Source organism: Haliaeetus albicilla, chromosome 4 (assembly GCF_947461875.1).
Source record: "Haliaeetus albicilla chromosome 4, bHalAlb1.1, whole genome shotgun sequence".
Lineage (NCBI taxonomy): Eukaryota > Metazoa > Chordata > Aves > Accipitriformes > Accipitridae > Haliaeetus > Haliaeetus albicilla.
Genome location: NC_091486.1, coordinates 5,594,415 through 5,617,182, shown reverse-complemented (window position 1 = coordinate 5,617,182; position 22,768 = coordinate 5,594,415). Strand labels below are relative to the sequence as shown.

Sequence of the window (22,768 nt, the reverse complement as noted above, 5' to 3'; positions counted from 1 at the left end):
ATCTTAGCACTGCTCTGAGATGCTTGAAAATTCTAATATTTTATGTGTGATACAGTACAAAATTAGATGTTGACTAATAAGAATTTGTGCTAACCTGCAGTGAGGTGTTTTTCCAATCAGCTCCTGAGACATCAAAATTATAGTGTTGTCTTTTGTAAAGCTGTGATCAAGCATTTCAGTAATAAACTGTTTTCAGGCATTTGTAATGGAGTGCAGAGGAATATCTGGGGACGTTTTGAGGTTAAGCCTGCCATACTGTAGAAATACCTCATCATGTATGCAACCAATTTTCAAGTAGCTGAACTGGGATTTTTTTTTTTTTTTTTAATGGGAAATGCATTGCTAATTGCTCCAGGCAGGTATTTTATTTTCAAAGGTGGGTTAATACGTTTAACAGACTGGGGCAATTTGAAATGCTGACCAGAACTCCAGCACTTGTATTAATGTAATTTTTTTTATTTTTTTTTTTTTTTTTTGGCAAAAGCTCATAGTGTTTGTGGGGAGATACTGGGATCCTTTTACAGCAGGCTCTGAACTTCCACAATGAAAAGATGCACCTTGCTGCAAAAAGTTTATCTGAAACTTAGTTTTGCAACTGACTGGGAAGTCACGGCCTCATTTTTTCAACATTATATGGGAGAAGGATGGTGGAGAGCTCCCAGACAGATAAAGCTGGTGGAAACACATACATGGATGAGCCCTTGGTTCTAAATTGTTGGGAACTTTTTCCTCCAAGGTCAAGTGAAACTTCCTTTCTGCCAGAAATGTGCAGCCTGCTCACATATGTCAGGTAACAATTTTTATGGGCTCTGCCTCCCAAAATCTATGGCTGGTGTAAACTTCTTATGCCAGTAGGAGGAACATTATACCTTTACTTCATTAAAATAATTTTTATAGAATAACCTTTCTAAGGCAAAAGCTAGGGAAGCAGTGAAGGGGGTTTGTGTATTCTCATATTTTTGCAAAGAGGACCCTCCAACCCCTGTTTACCACCTCTTGTGCAAAAGCAGATTTAACTGCATGGAGAGCAGTGTCTTCACCTAGATTCAACTAGATTGGGCGGGAACGGTACCTGAGAAAACCGTTCCTTCTGAAGGTGTTTATTCCTTGGGTTCCCTTCTAAAGGCAAATCAGCTGGTAGACCAGCACCTTTAGGTGTGCAGTGTGAGGAGACACAAGGACCTCGGCTGGTGTGGGGACACGGGTCGTCCTTAGAAGCCCAAACATCTGAAAATTCCCTTCCTGATCTCTGTCTTGGACACACTTTTGGCACTGAAGGCTTCATGTACGATAAACCAGGATTAACAGAGTGGCAAGAAGCTCCCTTGTCGATGTAGGTCTAGTTCCAGCAAAGCAATCGTGCACGTACTTGACTCTGAGCCTGTGTATATTTATGTTGATTTACAGTGAATAGATGAATAAACCTGCATGCTTAAGTGCTTTGCTGAATCAGAAATACAAATTTTCCACCAGCAGAACAGGGAAGGGGTGTTACTGGGGGGGACCTCTGGCTTTTGAGCTAGCCACACTTAAGTGGGTGTTTCATTTTCAGTGTGTGAATAATCCTAAAGCACAATTTTGTGAAGTCAAGGCAAGGCGCTCACTTCCATTTCAGCACTGCTGAGGGAAAGCCGGTGCCGGCGCACACGTACCAGCTCTCTCCTGGCTCTCTCACACGTTGATGGGTTGTGGAGAATGGGAAGGATTAAAGAGGTTGAGAACTACCTCTGTAGCACAGCAGCATAGCCACAATGCTTGCATTTATGTTTTACTTCCAATTGTTTGTTATAATAATTTTATTTGATATATTACATTCCTATAAATGATTCTGCTTTCTGAAGGAAAAAACCCTGCATTTCTATACGGATAACGTTGATTTGGTATGGATTAAAATGAGCTAGAAGAAACTATTTATTTTTTCTATATTTGTATATCTTAAATAGAAATAACCTTATTTAAAAAAAAAAACCACAAATTTCTGCATTTAATTTTTTTGCAAAACATCTTTAAAATCTATTTTATCCTTTTGTATCATAAAACTAATTTCCTCCCTTTAATGACTCTTCACAAAAGTTCTCAGTACTATAAACTCTAGTTTTAGCACAGTAATTCTCTATAAAATATTTCTATCATTTTCTTTGAATCAATAAGCAATTTTCATGCCAACAGATGGTAGAATTGGTGTACTTTTTTGTAATTTACAAGTAAATTGTGCACTTTCTTAAAATGTGGGATAAGTAATTTTTCCCACACTGATATAATAACAAAACTCTTGCAACTGGATCTGACAGTTTTGGCTCAAATTCCCGCTGAAGTCAATGGCCAGCTTTAAGAGATGACTCTTCTGCCACAAATTAATAAGCTTGTATCAGGGAGCTGAGTGATATCTACTATCAGAAGCTCTTTCAGATTTCAGAGAGATTGCTGCATAATTCAATTCAAACCAATATTTTTTCCACTGAGGATATATTTAATCCATCAAGTGCTTCATGCATAAGTATTTAGTCTATAGAATAATTTTAAGTTCCTCCTATGTTATATATGAGAGTTAATTTTTTTTTTTTTTTGAGCAAGATCCAGCACACTGAGGAAGAAACAACATAGAGTTTGCCTTGTAGAAAACACTGAGGTCTTAAATCTGACCCATCGCTTGGGGCTTCTTCCATTGAATTGCCACAGCCCTGAACGGACCCATGAAGGAGCTTGAGCTTTTGCTTCTTTAGTCTAAAACCACATGAATTCACTTCTTGAGAAAAATGTTGTTCAACAGTTTTCAAATATGCAGACACCCTACTGTGGTTTACTTGCTCTTTATTGGGCCAGATGTTTACGTGTGCCTCAGTGTCCCATTGCTAACCTCTGTGCATTCAGGAAATGGAGATGCATAAAGCTGTAGCCAACCCCTTAGCTGGTGTAGTGGTTGATTTAGGCTGCGATGCTGTGGACAACTGAAGTCTGGATGACCCTACTTTGGACTACCTATTTATTCTTGCTATTTTCCCCATGTGAGTTCTAGCACCCTTGCAGATATATGGCTGAAAATTAATCCAGCAATTCAATATATATAGCTGCAGCTCATGATTTGGTTAGAGAAGTGCTAGTGCTAGCAAAAAAGGGGGTGAGCATTAACACACAGTTTAGATGGAGAGAGATCAAACCTGTCAGCAGTAGCCAAGCCTTGAACCAACTTAAAGTGATTGTGGAACCGCAACCTTTGAGCTCCTTTCTTTAACCTGAGAGATGCATCTTACCTATAAAGCTTTATGGAACGGCAAGTGAAGTGCAGGGCACCATGGCGTGCGTGACTTAGGCTGTGAAAAGGCATAAATAATTAACAAATGGAGTAGAGTCTGGCATAGCCGGGTTGAATGGCACTGACCTTGAGCATCCCGAAATCTGCTCTCACCAAGGCAATTAGTGGCTGATCCGAAGGGCAGAGAAAGCAGCCAGGAATCGATAAGGTGTAAGACACGCCATGGCCATGGTCCTGTTTCCTCAGATCTGGATGCTTTTCCTGCTCCAGAAAGTAGGAACAAGGTGGGAACAACTGTATTATATTGTATTATATTTATTATATTGAATGTTCACATATGTTTGCGTGATATTCCAATAGACAGCTATTTTGGCTACAGCCTCTCTGATAAAGTCTATATAGTAATTACATCACACACTATTATTAGCTGAACATTTGAGTAATTCTAAATAGCACCTCATTTTGTTTCATTCTTATACCAGTAAGAATTAAAGCATTTAAGAAAACTGTGGGAAGTGCGAAAAGAACTTTTTCCCTGGAGTCTAAGAAAAAACAGACCAAGTAGTTTCAAGAATTGACTTTAATTGCAACAAAAAGCACCCAGCATAACCAGCTATCCATTGTTTTGCCTTATAATTAGCAGAATGTCAAGAATTCAAAGTGGGAAAAAAGGTAACAATTAAATAAAAGGGTGATGGCACACTTGGCACCCCCTCCCCATCACAGTTTGGTGTGGAAAGGGAGAAACAATTTGCTTTGTTCTGGTGACACTGCCCACAGGGTTGCAGGACCCTAAGCTCTGGTCTCCCTAAAGACAAGTTCTAGACCATCAAAAATGATTGTGTGGGTTTTCTTACATCCTTGGCTTCATCTTCCTTTGCATTTATGTCCTTTTCTCAGCGGGGAATCACCCCGGTATCCCCTATACTGCCTTCTCTTACGGCCATCTGTGGAGGAACTCCTCTTTAAATTTGTGCTAAGCACTCTGTGGGAAGAAAAACCTTCTGTATTGCCTAAATTCACACCTTGCCGTATGTATACTACACAAGGTATACTACAGCAACAGGAGTTGTCGTGTGCCACGAGTATCACTGCCGTGTTCTTGAGTGGTGACGAAGTAGATCGCTGCATCAAAGGGTGCCTGTTTGACAAATCTTCATTATAACAGCAGGTAAACTAATACACAAGTAGCGGAGAGAGTCGGTGAAAGACAGAGACTGAAAGCCATTTGTTTGTCTCAGGTTGCTAGTATACTTTCTCACAAACAGTGACAGGTTTTAATCAGACTATCTCAGGGTTAGCTGTTACTCAGGAGGCATTTCTGTTAAAAGCAGAGTTATGCCAGAAAGGTTTGTGGTTGCAATATGTTCAAAAGTCTAGTTCAAATGACTCAATATGCCTGGGGTCATCCTGACCCAGCTGACAAAGGACGGGGCCTTGTGAGGAGAGAAGGTCATCTATGAGGAGAAGAAAGTCTGCAGACACTTTCAGGATACACCTTAGCAGAGAATAAAGACATAAAAGAGTTTCCTCGTGGCTTGAATACAAGGTTGGCCATGAGAAAAAACATTGTTGTGTAAAAAAAGGACTCTCAGAACAGGAACAGCTTGGTTCCCCAGCCTACATCTCTATCTGTGGCTGGCTGTCACTGAAGAATAACTTCCCAGGCATCGTGCTGGGACACACTTCTTAAGAAGATCCACGAGCAGGTACCCGGGTGCCCACAGCCCCAGCGGACGGCTCGCGTTGTGCCCACCAAGCATTTATCTTCCTCGTAGGAGATAAATGGTGAGCGTGCCAAGCGCGGGCTGAACAGACTTTACATCACCAACCACCGGCAGATGGCATTTCCCTTTTTCCCATTTAGAGACATTTTAGAGGCGACTTGCCCAAGCGCTTCAGGTCTTCTAAGGATGAGTAGGAGTTATCGTTCCTCCTGAGTCACGGACTTTGCACCTGCCTAAACTGCAAAGGGGTCTCGGCAAAGTTCTCCTCCCCTTGTGTTTATTGGAAATTCCTGTTTGCAAAAGGCCTTTCCTGCAATCTAAATGTATCTCCACCCGGCTATCATCTAAACTGTCAGAATACACAAATACACATGGCGATTTGGTCAGTGATGGCTACTAGCCCAGGAAAGGTAACGCCAAACAAACCTCCAGCATGTTTTGCAGCTTGTTTTTGGAGGACTGCCTCTGACACGGGAGACGGTGCTCTCCGTGCAGTGGCAGGACAGCAGATGCTGGTGGCCAGCATTTTCTACCCACCAGCTGGGTCTCATCATCCTTTTTGTCCCTGTTCGTGATGCTGCCTTCCACTCTAGGCTTTGGATACGCTCAGTGGTTTGGGAACCTAAAACTCAGATGCCTGCAAGTTTGATCTAAATTTAACTTTAGATCCTAGGATCCCGCCCCAATTCACTGCAGTGCATAGGATATCCACATGTTTTCCTTTCTTGTCATTTGTATTAAAGCATTTTTTTCAATGTAGCCAGACATGCAAATAGTTAACAATACCCACCAGACTTAGTATACTAAAAAACAGCAGCTGTGGCATCTCCGGTGTAATTTTTTGAGTTATGTTACTTTCCCTGGGTTACATGTTCCTTAAAATATTTGGCATTTTAGCTTTAAAACCATGTTAAAATGAAATGTTCAAAAAGCTAGTAGTTTTCAAAAAACCCCTGGCTTTTTTTTTTTTTTTTTTTGGTTATTGTGTGCAGAAGAATATACAAAGAACCTTGGCAAATAATTAAACGTTCTAATTTGAGGTAATCTTTGATTAATGAAGAAGCTGCTTGCAAATGCTCTTCTCTGGCTCTAATAATTGATCTCTAATTGTCCCATCTAAAGGTTATATATTGCCTTTCCTCATGATTGTGTCCTCCGAATGCCTTATAACTCAGATCCAACTATTAGCAACGTTCATTAATTCTTCCTGAAAATGCTGTGAACTTTCCAAATTGAAATAGTGCTTTATAAAACCAAGTTTAGTTTTGCACTGGTTTTTTAGTCTCTTGAGAAAACCACACCAAGAGATGTCACAAACATGATGTGTAATTATTCAATTTAAATTATTTTAGAATTTATGTATAAACTGTTTGAGGATGTTGGACAGAGGAGGTGTAGGAGGATAACCTAATTAAAAATAATGACACAGGTGCTTTTTGCTCTCTTACTGCAAATAAAGAGGTGATGGATTTGCAATTAAGTGTGTGATGTCTAAGTGGTAAATGCGTTTATGCAAAAATTGGAAAACTGTAGAATTTAGGATCTGGCGAGATATGTGTGTGATGATAGAGAAAGTCTGGGTTGTTTCAGAGGGATTTTACCTGGATCTCTAACAAACTGGGACAGCTAAACATATTTACTTAATTGCTTACCTAATTGAAAGATGAGGTGCTTCTTCATAGCATAAATTGTTAACTTATTTCTGGAATAAACTGGTTTTTAATCTTATTCTATTTTAGTAAGACAAACCCTTTTAACCTGTTGCTTGGCAGGCTTCCTTTTATACAGCTTAAAGAAAATTGGCTAAACTTCTGTGTTTTTCCTACTAGACATGAAATTATGTACCCCAAATGTTGGTGTATGCCTGGTGCTTGATCACAGCATTACAGCACCAAAGGCTTGTAATTTCCCAGCACATTTTCTATGTAGTTTGATATTAAAAAATGCATAAGGAACTTGCATGAGTACAGATTTTTACAAATATGTCTAATTAATGCAATTTGAAAATGCTTTTACTTCCTTTGCTCCTGAATTTTTCAGTCTAATTTCATTAAAGTGGAATACTTATTCATGTGCTGCTTTCCCCAATTTTGGCTTAATTGTTTCCAGTCTGTACAGCCCGGCTGTCTGGAGATGTTTATTACTGAGTAAATGTATTCTGGAAGGAGAGAGCCTGGCTAAATTGCTGGAAAGAAAAATTCTACAATCTGACCTTATCAAGACAGGATCCAGAAGGTTCTTATTTTTCATTTTGACTGCAGACCGTTAGCAAGGAAAAAAACAATCCAAAGAAGTTAACTAAAGTCTATCACAACAGTCATTGGTGCTGGGGAAAAAAAAAAAAAAAAAAAAAAAAAGGCAAAAAAAAAAAAGGCACTGTCAAATGCTTATAATCCATTCTGTAGAATTGCAGAAAAAGTGTTACGTATCCTGTAATGATACAAAGCTATTTTCTTCTGGCTTTGGAAAACAAAAATCTATTCCACGTAAATGCACTTGGTATTTAGGGAACCTTTTAATATACTTTAAGTATATGATAACACAGAATGAGAGTACGGCATCAAAGTATTCAATAATATATTTTGAGTGATCTTTAGCAACTCTCCTGAGCATTTATAACTTGCTAGAGGGAAATGCACTTTTCAAAGATCATGTGCAGTCCCTATGGAGACCTGTAACCTTCCTCAGAGCAATTCACCACAAACTGATAGGTCTGATCACAGCACAAGTGAGACAGTCAGTTTAAAACGCCCTGGAAACGCTCTGAGAATACTAATAGGAGCCCTGCGACTGCTGAGTCACTGCCTGCAGCCGGGGGTTCAAGCAAAGGGTTATTTGGGGATTATAAATATCGGTAGGATGTCGGTATTGGCAAAAGCTTCGTTTAGACCTTGGCCGGTTTGTGGTCTGGTTTGCTGCATAATCAGTTTATTAGTGAATCGAACAAAGATAAAATCTTCGGTTAGGGAGAGCTGGGAGGTTCAAATCTGGGGATGAGGAGGGAAGGAGTGCGTGTATGGATATCAAAAGGCTCCTCTGAGTGGCACAAGAACCTGTATTTTTTCTTCTAGAAAGAGTTTGGTACTTACCTGTCGTTCCCACGGAACCTGCCGAGTTTATGACTAAAGGGCAAGGTTTTCTCCTCACCTCTGTCCCCTTGCAAGAGCGATGCCATGCCCCGGTGGCCTTAACGCAGGAGCTTGTTGGTTTTCTTGTGTTATTTGGCATCAAAGTTTTTTTTTTAATGGAATTTCAGCTTTGCTGGAAGGATCTGCCACTGTTTGAATATGTGCTGTTAAACCCCGTCTGATAGAAAGCTGCAAAATGAGTTTCTCATCACAGAAAGTGTATGAATATATCCCTTTCCTAAGCCACCCCTGGCTCTTTACAGTGGCCTCCCTTGAGTGTCACACACCACGTTGTTGTCTGTCACAATCCTTTATGTACTACTGCTTCCCCTACTACTTCAAGGCCATCCAGAACAGTAGCATGCTATTTAAATCAGGCATAGCCTGTCTTTGCAATTTCAGCTCTTGGAGGGTCTGGTTCCATGTGATGCTTCTCATTAATCAGTACTATGCTGTGTGGGACACTTTTTAATTTTTTTTTTTTTTTTTTTGATACAACACATGCGTAGTACAAGCTCAGCTCATTATTTTCTGACCTGTCTTTTCTTCCTTCTTCCCTCCCTGAGTCCTGCTCCAGAGGGTAACTTCTGCAAGAGCTTAAAAATAAAATTGAAAGTGTGAAGTGCATTCACATTTATGGAGCTGCAAATAGGGGGCAAGGGAAGAAGGGAAAATGCACTGGGATCATTTGTCTATCTCAGTTCAGTTAATGTCCTCAGCTATTAGTCAGCCTGCAATGGTACAAAGCGCATCGCAAAAGACACGGTACACAAATATTTAAGAAAAAAAAGCAAGCTCTGGTATCGTGGGGAACTTCTCAGTAAGGTCTTGTTATTATTTTCCCATTGCATCTGGCCTGTAGCTGATTTCTGATTTCCCCTTTCTCAGAAGCTTTTTGACCACAGGCAGGAAATGTGCTACAAGTAGATGAAGAAGTTGGCAAATGTCCTGTGGTGTGAGAGTCTGGACACACAGCCAGACACTTGGTGGGGGAGATGAAACAGTGGCGATATAGAAAGAGACTATATCTGATACACAAACACCTTTACCTGTCTTTGAGAGAACCTTGGAGAAAGAGTAGTTGGGAGATTTGTTGTAAATCCATCCCCAAAGGACTCGCATTTATTTTTAAGAAGGTTATGCAAAACGTAGCAAGCAGCTGCCATGAGAAAAGCGGGTGCCAGGTCCCCCTTTTTGCTTTTGGTCTCTCAAATGCCCCCTTGGCTGCCATACTACCGCTCCCTTGGGAAGGGACCGACACGTCCCCCTCCTGTCCCTGCATTTGGTAAAAACGGCTTGAAACGTCCTCACTGTCCAAAGCAAACACTAAGACCAAATATTTGACCAGAGGGGGAAAAGAAAAAAGCGCTTATGCTTTGCAAAACATTAAGATAAACAACAGTGATAAACCATTCCTTATAGCAAGAGGCTTTTAAAATGTGTGTGTATGTGCATTCACCCTGGAAATGTGGGTGAGGGCATCAGAAGTACAGTCATCTTTTATTAGCAGCAGCTAACTTGGAGAGATGCAAGGAAGTTTCATCTATTCAAAATATCTTCTCTTGCTGTTGCAGCTACCACAGAGTTATCAACGACAGGGGGGAGTTACTCTTCTTGTTTTTCTTTATGTGGAAATCACTTGACTCTGATTCCCTTATTGTCCCTTTCTAGGTATTACTATTATCAGTGCAGCGGCAGAGTATTTCTCCCTAAATGTTACTGCAGAAAAGTAAATAATTTCTTATTTCTATTCCTTTTCTTTTTTTTTTTTTTTTATAGAGACTCTACTTTAAGGATAGATTTTAAAGGATAAATACTATATTTAAAGACTCAGAAAGAAATAAAAATGATAACTGATACAGAGCCTGAAGAGAAACAATATTAGGAGCAGGTCACATCATAACAGGGAAAAATCTATATATATTTAAGGGGGTGTGCCTAACAGTCCAACTGAAAAGAAAATAGGGAAAAATGCTTCAGACAAGCAAGAAGATTTCAGAAGCTCACTTTGGCCACCCAAAAGGCAGCCAATAATTTAGCAGGAGCTACTAATGACTGCTCCATAGATAGAAAAAAACCCCCACAAACCACAAAACCCAAACCTTGGATGATACTTATAGAGAGTTAACTCTCTATAAGATAAAGCTAAAGGGACTGAGGAGTTTTTTCAGTCTTAACCAGAAGACCAAAAGTCAGAATCACACAACCAGAGTGATCCACTGCTGCAAATAGGCCAAATATGCATGTTCTCTTCAAATACTTCAAAAAAGAAATTTAACTCTCTAGGGTCTGGGAGGGAGGGGAACAAGGTAAGTGAGAGCAGGGGTAAGGCATCCTCATCAAGCAGGGCTTAAATGTGGCCTGAGGTAAACGATGAGATTTTCAGGCAGAGCAGAAGCATTGGTGGGGTGGAAAGAAAACAAAAGTGATGGGAAAGTTGGTGTAGCAAGCTCAGCAGAGGGAAGACCAATGGTTTTATGCTGTTGTTTACCAAGTTATTGCTGTTAGGCCTGAGGTGAAATGCATCATGCCATCATAAGGCGCAGATGACATTGTTTTTAAAAAATAGCTGCGGGGCTTGACTTATAAATACAGGCAACCTTAGTTTTTCGAAGCATCTGTGTGCTGAGCAGAGCTCTGCGCTGCTCGGACACATCGTTGCCTGGCTGCTCCTTTCCAGACTGTAGAAATCACAGTGTTTTCCTGCCCAAGGGCCTTCTGGGCCATCTCATCCTGGGTAAGACCTGCCTTTTTCTGTTAAAGAGGATCTATCTTTGTTTGTGGGATCATTTTACCCTCTTGACAGCAAGAGTGCTGTGGGCTAGCAGTGCCAAGGCAAGCTTTCATGACCTGATGGACCAAGTGTCCTGGCATCCCATCTGGCATGGGGTGCGTCTGCTTCAGGGCACCCTTGGTAATTTGTTGTTATCACACGTCTTGAGAAGAAGGCATGTGCTTTGTCAGATTAATTTATTACAAGTTTTATTGGCGTTCTTGTGGAAAATCTCACGTAGTTTTTTTCAGTCAAGGGACAAGGCTCCCATGACAAGGGCTCGAACATGCTCCGGTGAGCCTGGGGCTGACAGGGATGGATGGCCAACGGGTATGGCAAAAGGTTAGGGTGAATGATGAGATGAAACGGTATCAGCATGCTCATGGATGTGTCTGGCAATGTTTGGCTTAACGCGGCTAAGCACCTCCAAATGAGCTGGGGAAGCTGTTGGTACGAGAAATGTGTTTGCCTGTCCACCCCTTAATTCCTTCTCAACCCCATGTACCCCATACAACGCCCTGTTATGGACATGCAGAACTCGCCTTCCCACAAAGCTGCAAATCCTTTTTTTCTTTTCTCTCTTTTTTTTCTCCTCTTTTTCTTTCTCTAAACTGTCTGTCAAATGTCACTGCCTTCCCATCATTCTCCTAAGAGCTCCTTTGGGAGGTTGATGGCAAGGCTGCCCTCCGTTGCATTTTATGCCTTCTCTCTGCCACATCACCCAGTGCAAGGTGGGACTTTGGCCGTCCCGTGTGGCCTCGCTCCCTTGCGCGTTGGTCTCGCTGCAGCTTGCAGTGGCTCCTTCTTCTCTTCCTGCCCTCTGGTTACTTCACAGCATCATAGGGAAAAAAAAAAATAGACCATTAGTTTAGTTCTGCAGCTAAAAAAGGCACCAAGGAGACATGTTTGCTGATTTTCTGAGCCTTGAATTTAAGGGCAAAGGTTTTTGTCTTTGTTTTTCTTTCATTCCATCTGAAGAGTTGAGAAGAATAGCTGGGAAGAAGGGGTCAATATTCCTACTCTCATGAAAGTCTACAAACATATGGCCTTTGCCAGCACAGCTGCTTTCCTGCCACGATTGACAATCAAGGGTGGAACTCAAGATGCTTTTTCAAAGGAAAATGCAGTGGGAAATTTTTCACTCTACTGTTCATGTAGTTTTATTTCCAAGGGCAAAATGAAAAGTTGCACAGTATTTCACCTTGGTTTGATCTAAATGGCCAACCAAATAAGAAATAAATACCCTTTCAGGGTGAGTTTGACATTGGATCTCTCTTGCCTCAGTAGCTGAAGTGCCTCAACCTCCTGCTTCTCTTTCTTGGCCCAAATTCCTGGTGGTACAAAGTTTCTTGAGCAGCAGTCCCATTGTTTACTCCACCAGCAAAACAAGTTAGTGGGAAGTCCAAAAAATCATTTGACAGTGCAAACCAGGGTAAGGATACTGCCAAGAACTGATGGATAGAGGTTAGCTTTATTTTGGGTCAATATTAAGTGCTTTGTGTGGTTGTTTTGTTGTTTTTTTTTCTAGCAAAGATGATGAAATGTTACAGTTCAAGAAAGTTAAATGTACTGGTGCTTACTCAAAATGGAAATCCAGATAATAAACAAGCATTACTGCAGGGGTCTGTGCATGCAGAACACCAGGATGGAGTTGTATCTCTAAATTACATTGTTAGTCTGCAACTCCGACCCCTTTGTCCCTATATCTCTCCTCACTGTTTGGTGGTCTTTTTTTGTGTTGGGGTTCCTCCCCCTTGCCCTGAAACTTCAGAAGCTGAATAGAGAAAAACTATTTTTGTTGCTTCCAGATGACTATGTTCTAGCTATGTGTAGGAAATTCAAGCTTGAACGGAGGGGATTGGGCTAAGATGTGGCTGGTTTGAGATAACATTTACAGAGAGTAAAGAGAGATATCAGCTCTGTTCTTCTCTAATTTCACCTCTAATTCTTCTTCTGTTTTCCACCCTGGCAAATCCATGCTCCGCGTAAATTCCCACCACTCTCTCTGCCATGTGGCTGCGAACATTGCTGACTTCTGGCTGTTATACTATCGATCTGCTCCTTCGCTTAAGCAAAAGAGTTTGGTTTAAAACCTTTTTCATTATAATTGTGTGTGTATTCTTGTGCCTGTATGGGAGAAAGTTGCCGCCTTAATTTAATCAGAGCTTTAAATTTTGCCATGGTGGCAAAGGAAAAAAAAAAATAAATATACACACACCTGGTTTCTGGTTAACTCTCGGAGATCATGTGTTTGGTGGCTGTGCGGGTCAGAGTCTGGAGAATCAGGCACATGACTGTAGCTGTTTCTTCATGCAACGCCAAGTATTTGCACAAAAATTTCATCATCCTCTCTCAGGAACGGCTGCCAACCGCAGGGTAATGTGGTTTCACTGTGGAGGGGAAAAGATGAGTTTTATATGTAAAATTACTTTTAGCACTGCAACACATCTTGACATGAAGGTCAATATGTGCCTAAATTACTCTTAAGTAACTGAGTTTATTATAATTCCTCTCTGTCACGTTCCCTTGCTGCAGCTGTGACACTGTGCTGTGTAACTTATTTAATTATACAGTTGTGTTTGCCTCTGTGTGTCTGTTGCTGGGTACGCTATGAATATTTAGATTTTTCTTTCTCTGCAGTTCTGTAATTTAAACAAATTCACTGAAGTGTATTTAACCTGAAGTAATCTAGAATGCGTGTTGCTTTGGGCTATGCTTTTTTAGGAACTTCCTTCTGCAAAACTGTATTCACAAAAGTAATTTTGTTCGTGTAAAGATGGGAAGGAGAATCAGCCCTTACCTGCAGTGCATTTCTGTAGTTTTTCTTTGTTTTGTAAAACAACTTCAATTCACAGTGCTATTGGTGCTTTCGGTGGGTGTATTTTGACAGCGTGGACCTATACTCCAAACTTGTGCGCTTATACGTGTGCGCACCCCCAGTTTTCTTTCCACAGAGTTCATTTGTTCGCTAACCTGAAAATGTCAAAGGTCTGTGGGCTAAGCTGCATTTAGCAACCTGGTAAACAGAAATTGCAGGACATGCTATTTCCATGATAAACTCTCTTTCTCTCAGGGTATTGCTAGAGCTTTATAAGTAGGGATTCATTGTATGCCTGCGAGCACTGTGCTGGGTAGAAAGACTGTGAGTAACATCTTGGAATATTTAAAGAAAATGTTTAAGGGGGGGTGAGGGAACTTTACACGTTTTTTTTTAAGAAAGACATCAAGATACAATTATAGGCAGAGGGTAGATCTATAAAAATATCATAAGTGGATCTAAAAATAGGACAAATTATCATTCTTATAATTAAGCCTAATGGACCTTCTTGTGTAAGTTTGATAAGATGACTTGCTAATATTCAGACTTTTTTTTCTATTTAGTCAGTAAATTATGCATAAAGGACAAAACAGAAATGATCACCCAGACATTTGCGTCACTTGTGTCTGACTAATTCTCATCCATTGTTTTTTATAGTTTTAAAATGGGAGATGAAGCAGCAGGGCTGATATCTGTGCTGATAAGATATGTAATAATGACTGTTTTCTTAAGTTGCATATGCTCTTTTTGAAAATGAAAGATTGCTAACAGTCATTGGTGAGTTCTTTACGTTGAATCAGTATGCAGTACAGGCAAATTCTGTGGAAGAGTCAAAGGAGCAAAGAGAGAGTAAAAAAAAAAGCTGACTTCATGTCATCTGTATCTATTAAGTCAAAAAGTGTATAAAGTTTCAATGAAAGGAAGAAGAAAACACCTGAATGATTTCTTTTTTTTTGGAGTAGGTGGTGGAGGCAGCAAGTTGTTTCTCTTTAAATGTTGATTATTTTTACTCTAAGTTGTATGAAGAAAAATCTTGATAAGGGATCACATTTATCAAGGTGGGAATTGAATTTTGCACTGATGGGTCTGAATTTTAATTTGAAGAGGGTACAGAATATAGTTTTCAGTTAAGTGAAGATAATTGAATGGAATAAATGTGTACTATTCTTATACAAATCTATTTGCTCTGCCTGTAAAAAACAACAAATGGCTCAAGAATTATTGTAAAATAATTGCACAGGACTATTCTGCAGCAATTAGAAAATGCAATAATGCCAGTTGGGGGTGGGGGGGGAGGACAAAAAAACCAAAAAACCCCAAGCAATTCTGGGATTCCCTCTCTATGAAGCTTAATTCCCATTCGAAGGACAAAGTACTTTCTTATTCTGGTCTCAGAATTAGATCTCTGGGATTTAATTCCTCAACAGGGTTTTGATTGATTTTATTTTAGTAGTTTTATCTTATTTCATAACATTTGTATTAAATCAGATACCTATGAGCACTTAATCATTTTTGGCTTCTAGATCTTTGTATTTAATATTATATTTGCTGTCAAAACTTAATATAAATAAGAATCGCAATAAATGTAAGCCATTGATCAGATGCAGCAAACTACAGCAATGACAGGGAACCAAAAGCCTGATCCAGAAATCTTTGTCTGTAATAGAGACACCTATTGACTTCAGTGGGTTTTGGGTCAGGCCTCAAATGGAAACAAAACCCATCTATGCTTGCCAGACAGGTCAGCAGATGACCTGGAATATGATGGCCATTAATCCACTGTAATAACTGTGTGTCCTTACTGAAAAATGGTGACTAGTAAGACAAATGGGAGGATGCTGCGTTGTGTTCACGTGGTGTAAAACAGAGAAGCTACAGACCAGATGAGGGGCACCTGCTGTGTAAAACCAAACTGTCCTTCAAGTACCCTTAACATCCATCTTCTGGTCACAAAGTGGAAGGGAATTAGCTGGCATTGCCTGTGTGCGCCTCAGGGAATAAATGTTGGAGGCTCCCAAACCTTCCTCATAGGCTGTATGGAGGAGAAGACTTAGGTGATGGCAATACCAATGCTGCAGAGTCCCCCTCCTAGGGACTGGGGGAGCTGAGTGTCACTGAACAAATACCCCTCGCTCAAGGGAGACATCTGTTTAGAGAGATTAAAAGGCTCATTCCCTTACTTCAGGAGCTATGTCACTAGGGAGCAAAAAAACATCCAGGCATTAACCTGAGAGGGAAGGAGATTGTGCAGAAAAGACTACACAGACTACCGTGTGGTCCTTTTATCTGGAAGGATTGTGTCAGGGAGACCTGATTTCCAGCCCCTTCTCCAGGATTTTTTCTATAATTTGCATTAAATACTAGTTATTAAAAATAGAGACTATATCTTGATTATGTGAGTGTGTACTGGACATGCTTCAATAATGCCTGTGGGATCAGGACGCCCGTGCTAGTGTTGTAAATCAAAGAAATAAGCCTTTGGAAACAAAAAGTAGTTTTACTTTCCAAGTGCTGAACCCAGTATTGCTTGAAAATAAACCCTGCTTTACGGATTAAGGCAATATGTTCTTAAAATTTGTAATTTGGAGAAGTGAAACTTAAGTTACCTTACAGTGCCTTTAGATTATAATGAGGTGCATGTATTAGGGATGGTCATAGTGTCTGTGAACCCAGCTTGCTTTTCTAGATGTTTCACAACATCTACTGGAGGAAATAAAGATCTCTAAACCATCCTCCCTGGTGACTGCCAAGTGAGGTCCAGAAGGACAGTTCTCTTCTGACCTGCAGAAGAGGACGTGTGCTGTTCCCAATACCCCAACGGGGCAGCTGGCAGAGACAAGGTCTTGGATCTGCTGTTCAGCTGTGGAGGAACAGAGAAGGGGTTCCCTGGGGGACAGGGAGCCTGGTCACGTCTTCCCCGGGGCTTTCAGTGGGGTGACAACTCTTTAGGAGGTGGCTGGTTGGGTGGATTGATTCCAGGCAGCTCAGCCACTTTAGCATCACACCCGACTACTTGTCTAGGTGTAGCCCCTTGCCTTCTAGAAACCTTGAAAAGCACTCTGAGAATCAAGATGCTCAAATACCTTTTTTTTTCCAACAATTTTTGCCATTTTATTTTCCTTTTTACCGGCTAAGGGATGATTAGGATGAATGAGTGGGAGTGAAAAATTTGGTGACGATGAGGAGGTGTGAACAACCTGTGTGGAGACAGCACAAAAATAGGATATCTCCAATACCTCCCCGGAGAGGGTGAACATTAGCTAAATGAAAACTGCTGTCTTAAAGAGCTCTACTGGCATTTATTTTTATTTTTTTTTTTAACTCTACATGCTGGTGGGAGAGGAAAAATTGCTACTGTGGAAGATATCAAGTCTGGAGGGGAAAAAGAAAATGTTCTCATCATAAACTAAATTATAGTAAATTAAACCAGGTAACTAGCATCATGCTGGCTGTTTGGCTAGAGTATAAACAGGTTTGGATTAATTGGCACTAATGAGGCTGTGCTGTTTAAGGGTTTATATTTAAATACCAACTGTTGTCCTTCCCATATGTGTCGAAGAATCTCTTCTGGATGGCGTTCAGGGGTTGGCATAAAAATTTGACAAAACCCCTAATCTGCATTTATGTATTTGTAGCGAAAAGAATATAGACAATTGTGTCACAAGGGATTTAATTAAAAAAAAAAAAAAATCTGTAACGTGGAATATACCATCACACTGACAGAACCCCTCTTCCACAAAAACCTAGGCTAGGTTAAGTGACAATGAATGTAATGCTCAGGTGGCTGGTGTTGTATCCACGGCTTGTTTCTGGATAACTACCTGTAGTATACTAATTGGTTTTAAGAAAAGAGAGCTGGTACTTATGGTGGATATGTACTTAAAGAGTTTTCTTTCTCAAACAGAGAGAAAAAAGCTCTATTCTCTGGTGGCTCTATGCTGCATATTATGTGCTAATCTGTCCTATTTCAGCCTATCCCCTAGAGTTTTTCTGTTGCACCAAAACTCTTGGGGATGTTAAAAAGGCAAAGAATATTCTGTGGTCTAACTATACAGGTCCCTAAACTGGGGCAACCACCAAGCACCTCAATGAGCCTCTTGACCACCTTCTGCAAAAGGATGCAGCAGGCAGCACCGGCAAAGTTTTGCCCTAAAGTACAGAGTATGTGTCATAAATTTTCGTTGCCAATATTCGATGTAGCTAGAAGGAAATATTAATTCAAGGTCCTGGTCTTGAAAGCTACATTTCTAACGATGCCTTTGTCTGCCATCTGTATCCTGCCTGCTCTGCCCTTGTACGTGAGCACGGCTGTACACAAACACCCTTTTCTATTTTTAAGGCAGAAAAACTGAAAGAGGCTGAACGTTGCACAGCCTGGAAACAAATTCAGTGTAGCTGTGCACCTGTTATTTTTAGGAGCACAGACTGCAGAAGCAATAATGCTGCCTCTGGCTTTGAGATCTCAGAATTGTGAATGACACTTCAACGTTTGTAACTGCTATCGGTCTGGTGGGACAACTTAGAACCTGCTGATATAGCTTAAAAAGGGAAGAGCATCGTATCTATAGAGGAAAAAAAAAAAGTCTTTGGGGGTTACAGCAATATGTTGCCTTGGAAATACTTGAATTGATCGCTTTTACCGTTCTATTCAAAAACTTCACTTTTGAAAAGCTTTAAATCAAGGAAGTTTGGGTCTTGAATGATGCAGCTTTAGTGGCTGCTTATCAGCCACGCATGAATATGCATACTGCAGAAGCTAAACTGTGGCATTTTTCATTTTAAGGTGAAATTGAATGACCTGAAAATGGATCCGTCTTCTCCTGTGTTACCAGCAACCATTTTAGAACAAACTGCCTTGCGGCTAGGATGCAGTCCCACAGACAAGAAACTTGCTGCTTACTTAGATGAAGAAGATGAGTTAAAGAATCTTCGTGAATGTTTCTGTATCCCAAAAGTCAAAGATCTGCCTCCAAGTGAGAATTATAATTACAGTGAGGGAGCGGAGGGAGGGAAGGGTGGGGCTTCACGTCTTCCGCATGTGTTTGTCACAAATCTTTGGAAATCATTGTCACTTATGAGATAATTGAGCAATTGCAGTCATATCTGAGCACAGTATGTCCCTGGTGTTGCTAAATCAATCCATCAACTTATTCTAGCACCAAAAGCTTTATGCTCTCATTCCCATCCTGAATAAAATGTGAGGATACAGTACTTACATGGTGCTTATGCTGTCAGTCAGCTGCTTTGAACAATATAGTGACTGATTGAAAATTATAGGCAGAAGCATTTCTATCTAATGGTTTGAAACGGCAATGTCACTTACAATAGTGCAGAGCAGTTGCTTCCTTGGTATAATGTAGTTTGGTATTATCTATCTAGTTACAATTATTTTAGTTAATGAAAGAGACGGTACATATATTATATTAACATTTATGCCTTATTGCTGCTAGTAGAGATGATTTTCTTCCTGAGGCCAAATGGAAGCCTGTGCCTTAGAACAAATAATTGATCTGAGCAAATAATTCGTAATGAAACCTTTTATTTGAAGATATTTCCCACTTTCCTCACGAATTGCCTACAAATAGATAACTGCACATGGCTTCAATGTAGCCATGCAAAATGGTTCTCGAAATTTTCCTGCTTCGTTCCTGGTCTGTAGGTTGTTTTGAGGAGCCTGTGGCATGCCTGGGCATGGAGAGGACCTGGTGTACAGGCAGGGAGGCAGGAGGGGTGTGCGGGAAGGCTGGCAAGCTGAAAGAGAAGCATTTGCTTCAGGTTAGCACTCCCAGCTGAGCAAAAGTACCAAATATTTTCCTTTTTTTTTTTTTTTTTTTGTACCCACTGCTGCTGCTGTGTCTGGCCAAAATCACGCAGGGAAACCTGGTGGGAGCACCCACCTATGGAGGCAGCGTGGTCCTGGGCTCTTCTCCTGCTTCCCACGTCCTGTCTGGGTTTATTTTCAGCTCACATATAAAATACATGGTGAGCAATAGCTATGCTTGCTCTGCAGGCCCTGCTCATAGCACACTGGAAGCTGAAGAAATGGCATATTATTTCCTTAGATGGTGAACATATATAGGCATAATCATGCTCCTCCTTTTCCACGTTGGCAGAAAGCTTCTATTAAAAATTAAAGGAAAAAATATCATAGAACTTTCTTGCAAAATATTTTCATTTTCTAATAAATACAGGTACAATTTTCTGCAGATTTTTTTTTTTTTTTCTGAAAAGTACTGATGGTACTTGAGAAACTACAGGTACATGTCCCAGATTGTCCAGTGAGGATCTGTGATAGAAAATGGTATCAATCGTCTGAGTTCCTGGAGATCTTTTGAAACAATCCTTGTCTTCAGTATCTTCCTGCCAAGCAATGATGAATGTTAGGAATGCAGTCTGCTCCTGTCCTTAGGACACAGAGATGATAAATCTTGGTTCTCTGTGTACTGGTGGTATTGGCTTATCTTTCCCCACATTTAAATCCTTGAGTTTTGCTATTTATATTATTCGGAGTAGAACTGGACACTTTACAAATATTTAAACTAGGTGCTTCCTCTGCATGGAGGAGGTGTTGTCAGCCTGTCTGCCAAGAAGTAATTTCCTCCCCCCCCCCGGTTGCTTAAAATGGTTTCCTAAACCCCCATCTGTTTGTTTGGGTATGACTATTCTATACTCAAAGCCACTTCAGCTGTCACCATACCGCTGCAGAATGTCCCTCTAAAGCTGGAAAGATGCTGGAAGGGAGTTCACGTGGCCGTTGCGCCGCTGCCCTTAATCTGGCTGTGCTATCGGAATCCAGCTCAAGTCGGGCACCTGAACTGCAGCCATGTCTTTGACTGCGGTGTGTCAAATGTCTCTCAAGAATGTGAAAGGTCGCTTTTCAGCGTAGTGTTGCAGCAGCTTCAGATTAAAGAATTTTCTGAGAAGTGCATAGAGGTTTTGATACCCCTGGGACAGTTTTCATGGCTTCCCTTCCAATGTCCATTATTGGTTTTTTTTTTTCTTTTTTCCAATTACTATAGTATTTAGACCCAAAGACTGCTGATGTGTGGGTTTTTTCCGTAGTTACTATAATATTTAGCCCTGAGACTGTGGATGTATGTGTTTTAGTGAAGATAAGCAGCCTACAAAGTAGTACCAGTTGAACAGCACAGAGAACCTATCATTCCTGTGTTCCCAAATTGAGGGTTTTTCTCCTCCTCTTTTCACCTGTCTCTTTTCTGTGCTTCAGCTGTCATCAGGAACAGCTTCCCTGCTGAAAAACAGCAGGGGAGTAAATATATATATATTTACATTGTGTGTCTATACTATAGAGACAGATCTCCTATGACACTTATCTGAGCGCAGGAGTGGATTCTAGATAACATGCTTCTGAAGATAAATGTCATTACAGATATTAGCCATCAAATATTCTTTATGTATTTACATAAAACATTACAATGAGGTTTTAAAGTGAAGCCTTACAAGAAGCAGATGAGAACATCCATAGGAGACAACTGTAAGATGACGTACATAAAAAATATTTAGAAAGTCATTATAATAGTTTAATTTAGTTATCAACTTATAAACTGTCACAGCTGTTTATTTGTTATATCAATCAAGTGGAAACCACTAGCAGACTAACTCCCTGGCAAATCTTTGAGTTTTTATGTGCGAGCATAAGGGACAAGGCTCAAGTGAGCAGATAGGAAAAGATGACAACGGAAGATTTAGAGAAATGTTTGGTCCTCCTTGCTCTTCTCCGAGCTGTCAACAAAGTCTCCTTAACGCTTTTTCGTGCACTGCGGGGAGGAGGTAGGAATGACGGGATTGCAGTTGGCAGTCGGGCACCGAATCACCAATCTGATTAAGGCTATGGCTTAGGCTTTGTCATCTTGTAAAGGAATAGAGCATCTTTTGGGTTTCTTGGGAATAAAAAGATGTCCCAGAGTGAAAATGTTGAGCTATATTTCCCTGAAGAGATGGTTAAAGGTAGTGGTTAATCATATAAACCTGGCTCTTTGTTTGGAGGGCTTGTCAAGGGGCTATAGGAAGGTGTGAAAGGGGTGATCTTTTATCCTTCAGCAAGGGATAGGACTCAGATACATATAAGCAGATTTAGTCCTTCCTTTCTAGTTAATAAAGACATTGTACTTTTCTCTTTTGTTTGGACTGAATATTTCTGAAAATAAACTTGCTTTTTCTTTAAGGTTTAAAAGGTATAGAAATACATCTTTAATGTAGACCAATTGGTATATTTAGTATGCAAAATAATGTACGTTATTAGATCTGACCAGTTTGCATGAATTTGAGTAGGTGTGAGAATAATTTATAATGTATCTAATTAATCTTAATGTAAATTATTGTTCAGGTATTTTTTATTCAGGCTACTCTAAGGACACATTACAATAATTATGTCCTGTTTGTTTTGCACCAGCCTTTATTTCGTTAGTTGTGCTTATTTCCTATTTGAATATTTCAACATATATTGCATGTCAACTGCAGCTCCTCCAGAAGTAAAAAGGGCCAATACTGTGAGAAATGAGGGTGATTTGGGGAAAGATAAGTGCTAATTTTAAGAAAACAAATGTGTTACTGTAAAGAATATCACAGTGACCAAGGAAATGTTGGAGCACAATGGTGTGCTGGTCAGGAGAAGTTGTGAAATGACAAAGATGCTGCAAAAACCAAGCCTAGTTTGGGAAGCAGCAGCGGTCTAAACCAAGTCTTTTAATGATGTCAGATTGGGGGAATTAAATGGCTTTTTGTGAAAACTAAAAGAGTACAGCCCAATACAGAGTTGATAACATGCCCTAAAAAGAATATCCAAAGTAACAGGTGTAAAAGTAGAAAAATACACTTTGTCAAAGTGGTAATGCCATCTCTCTCCAACAGCAACCCAAGAGGCATTTTTATTTAGAAAGGGCTGTGGTGCAAGAAAAGCTAACTTGCTTATAATTCCTCACCTGTTTTAATGCTTGATTGGAGTGCAAAGAGTATCCAAATTCTTGAGCAAAGATCCTTCTCTCTATTCCCAGTGAGGCAGTATTATTGTGTTTCTTGATAGGAAAAGAACTGTTAATAGAACCGATT

At 40.3% G+C, this 22,768-nt stretch overlaps 1 protein-coding gene across 2 annotated transcripts in view; it reads left to right on the top strand.

Annotated features, from left to right (window-relative positions):
* The first annotated feature begins 13,751 nt into the window (after window positions 1-13,751).
* KYNU (kynureninase) overlaps window positions 13,752-22,768 on the top strand; it is a 58,450-nt gene continuing 49,433 nt past the window's right edge. The window contains exons 1-2 of one of the 2 annotated variants that reach the window (XM_069780503.1): window positions 13,752-14,023; window positions 18,483-18,672. In XM_069780503.1, coding sequence (XP_069636604.1) covers window positions 13,991-14,023; window positions 18,483-18,672 — 223 coding nt within the window. In that variant the 5' untranslated portion in view covers window positions 13,752-13,990. The remainder of the gene's footprint in view (window positions 14,024-18,482; window positions 18,673-22,768) is intronic. The other variant, XM_009929559.2, reaches the window with a different exon arrangement.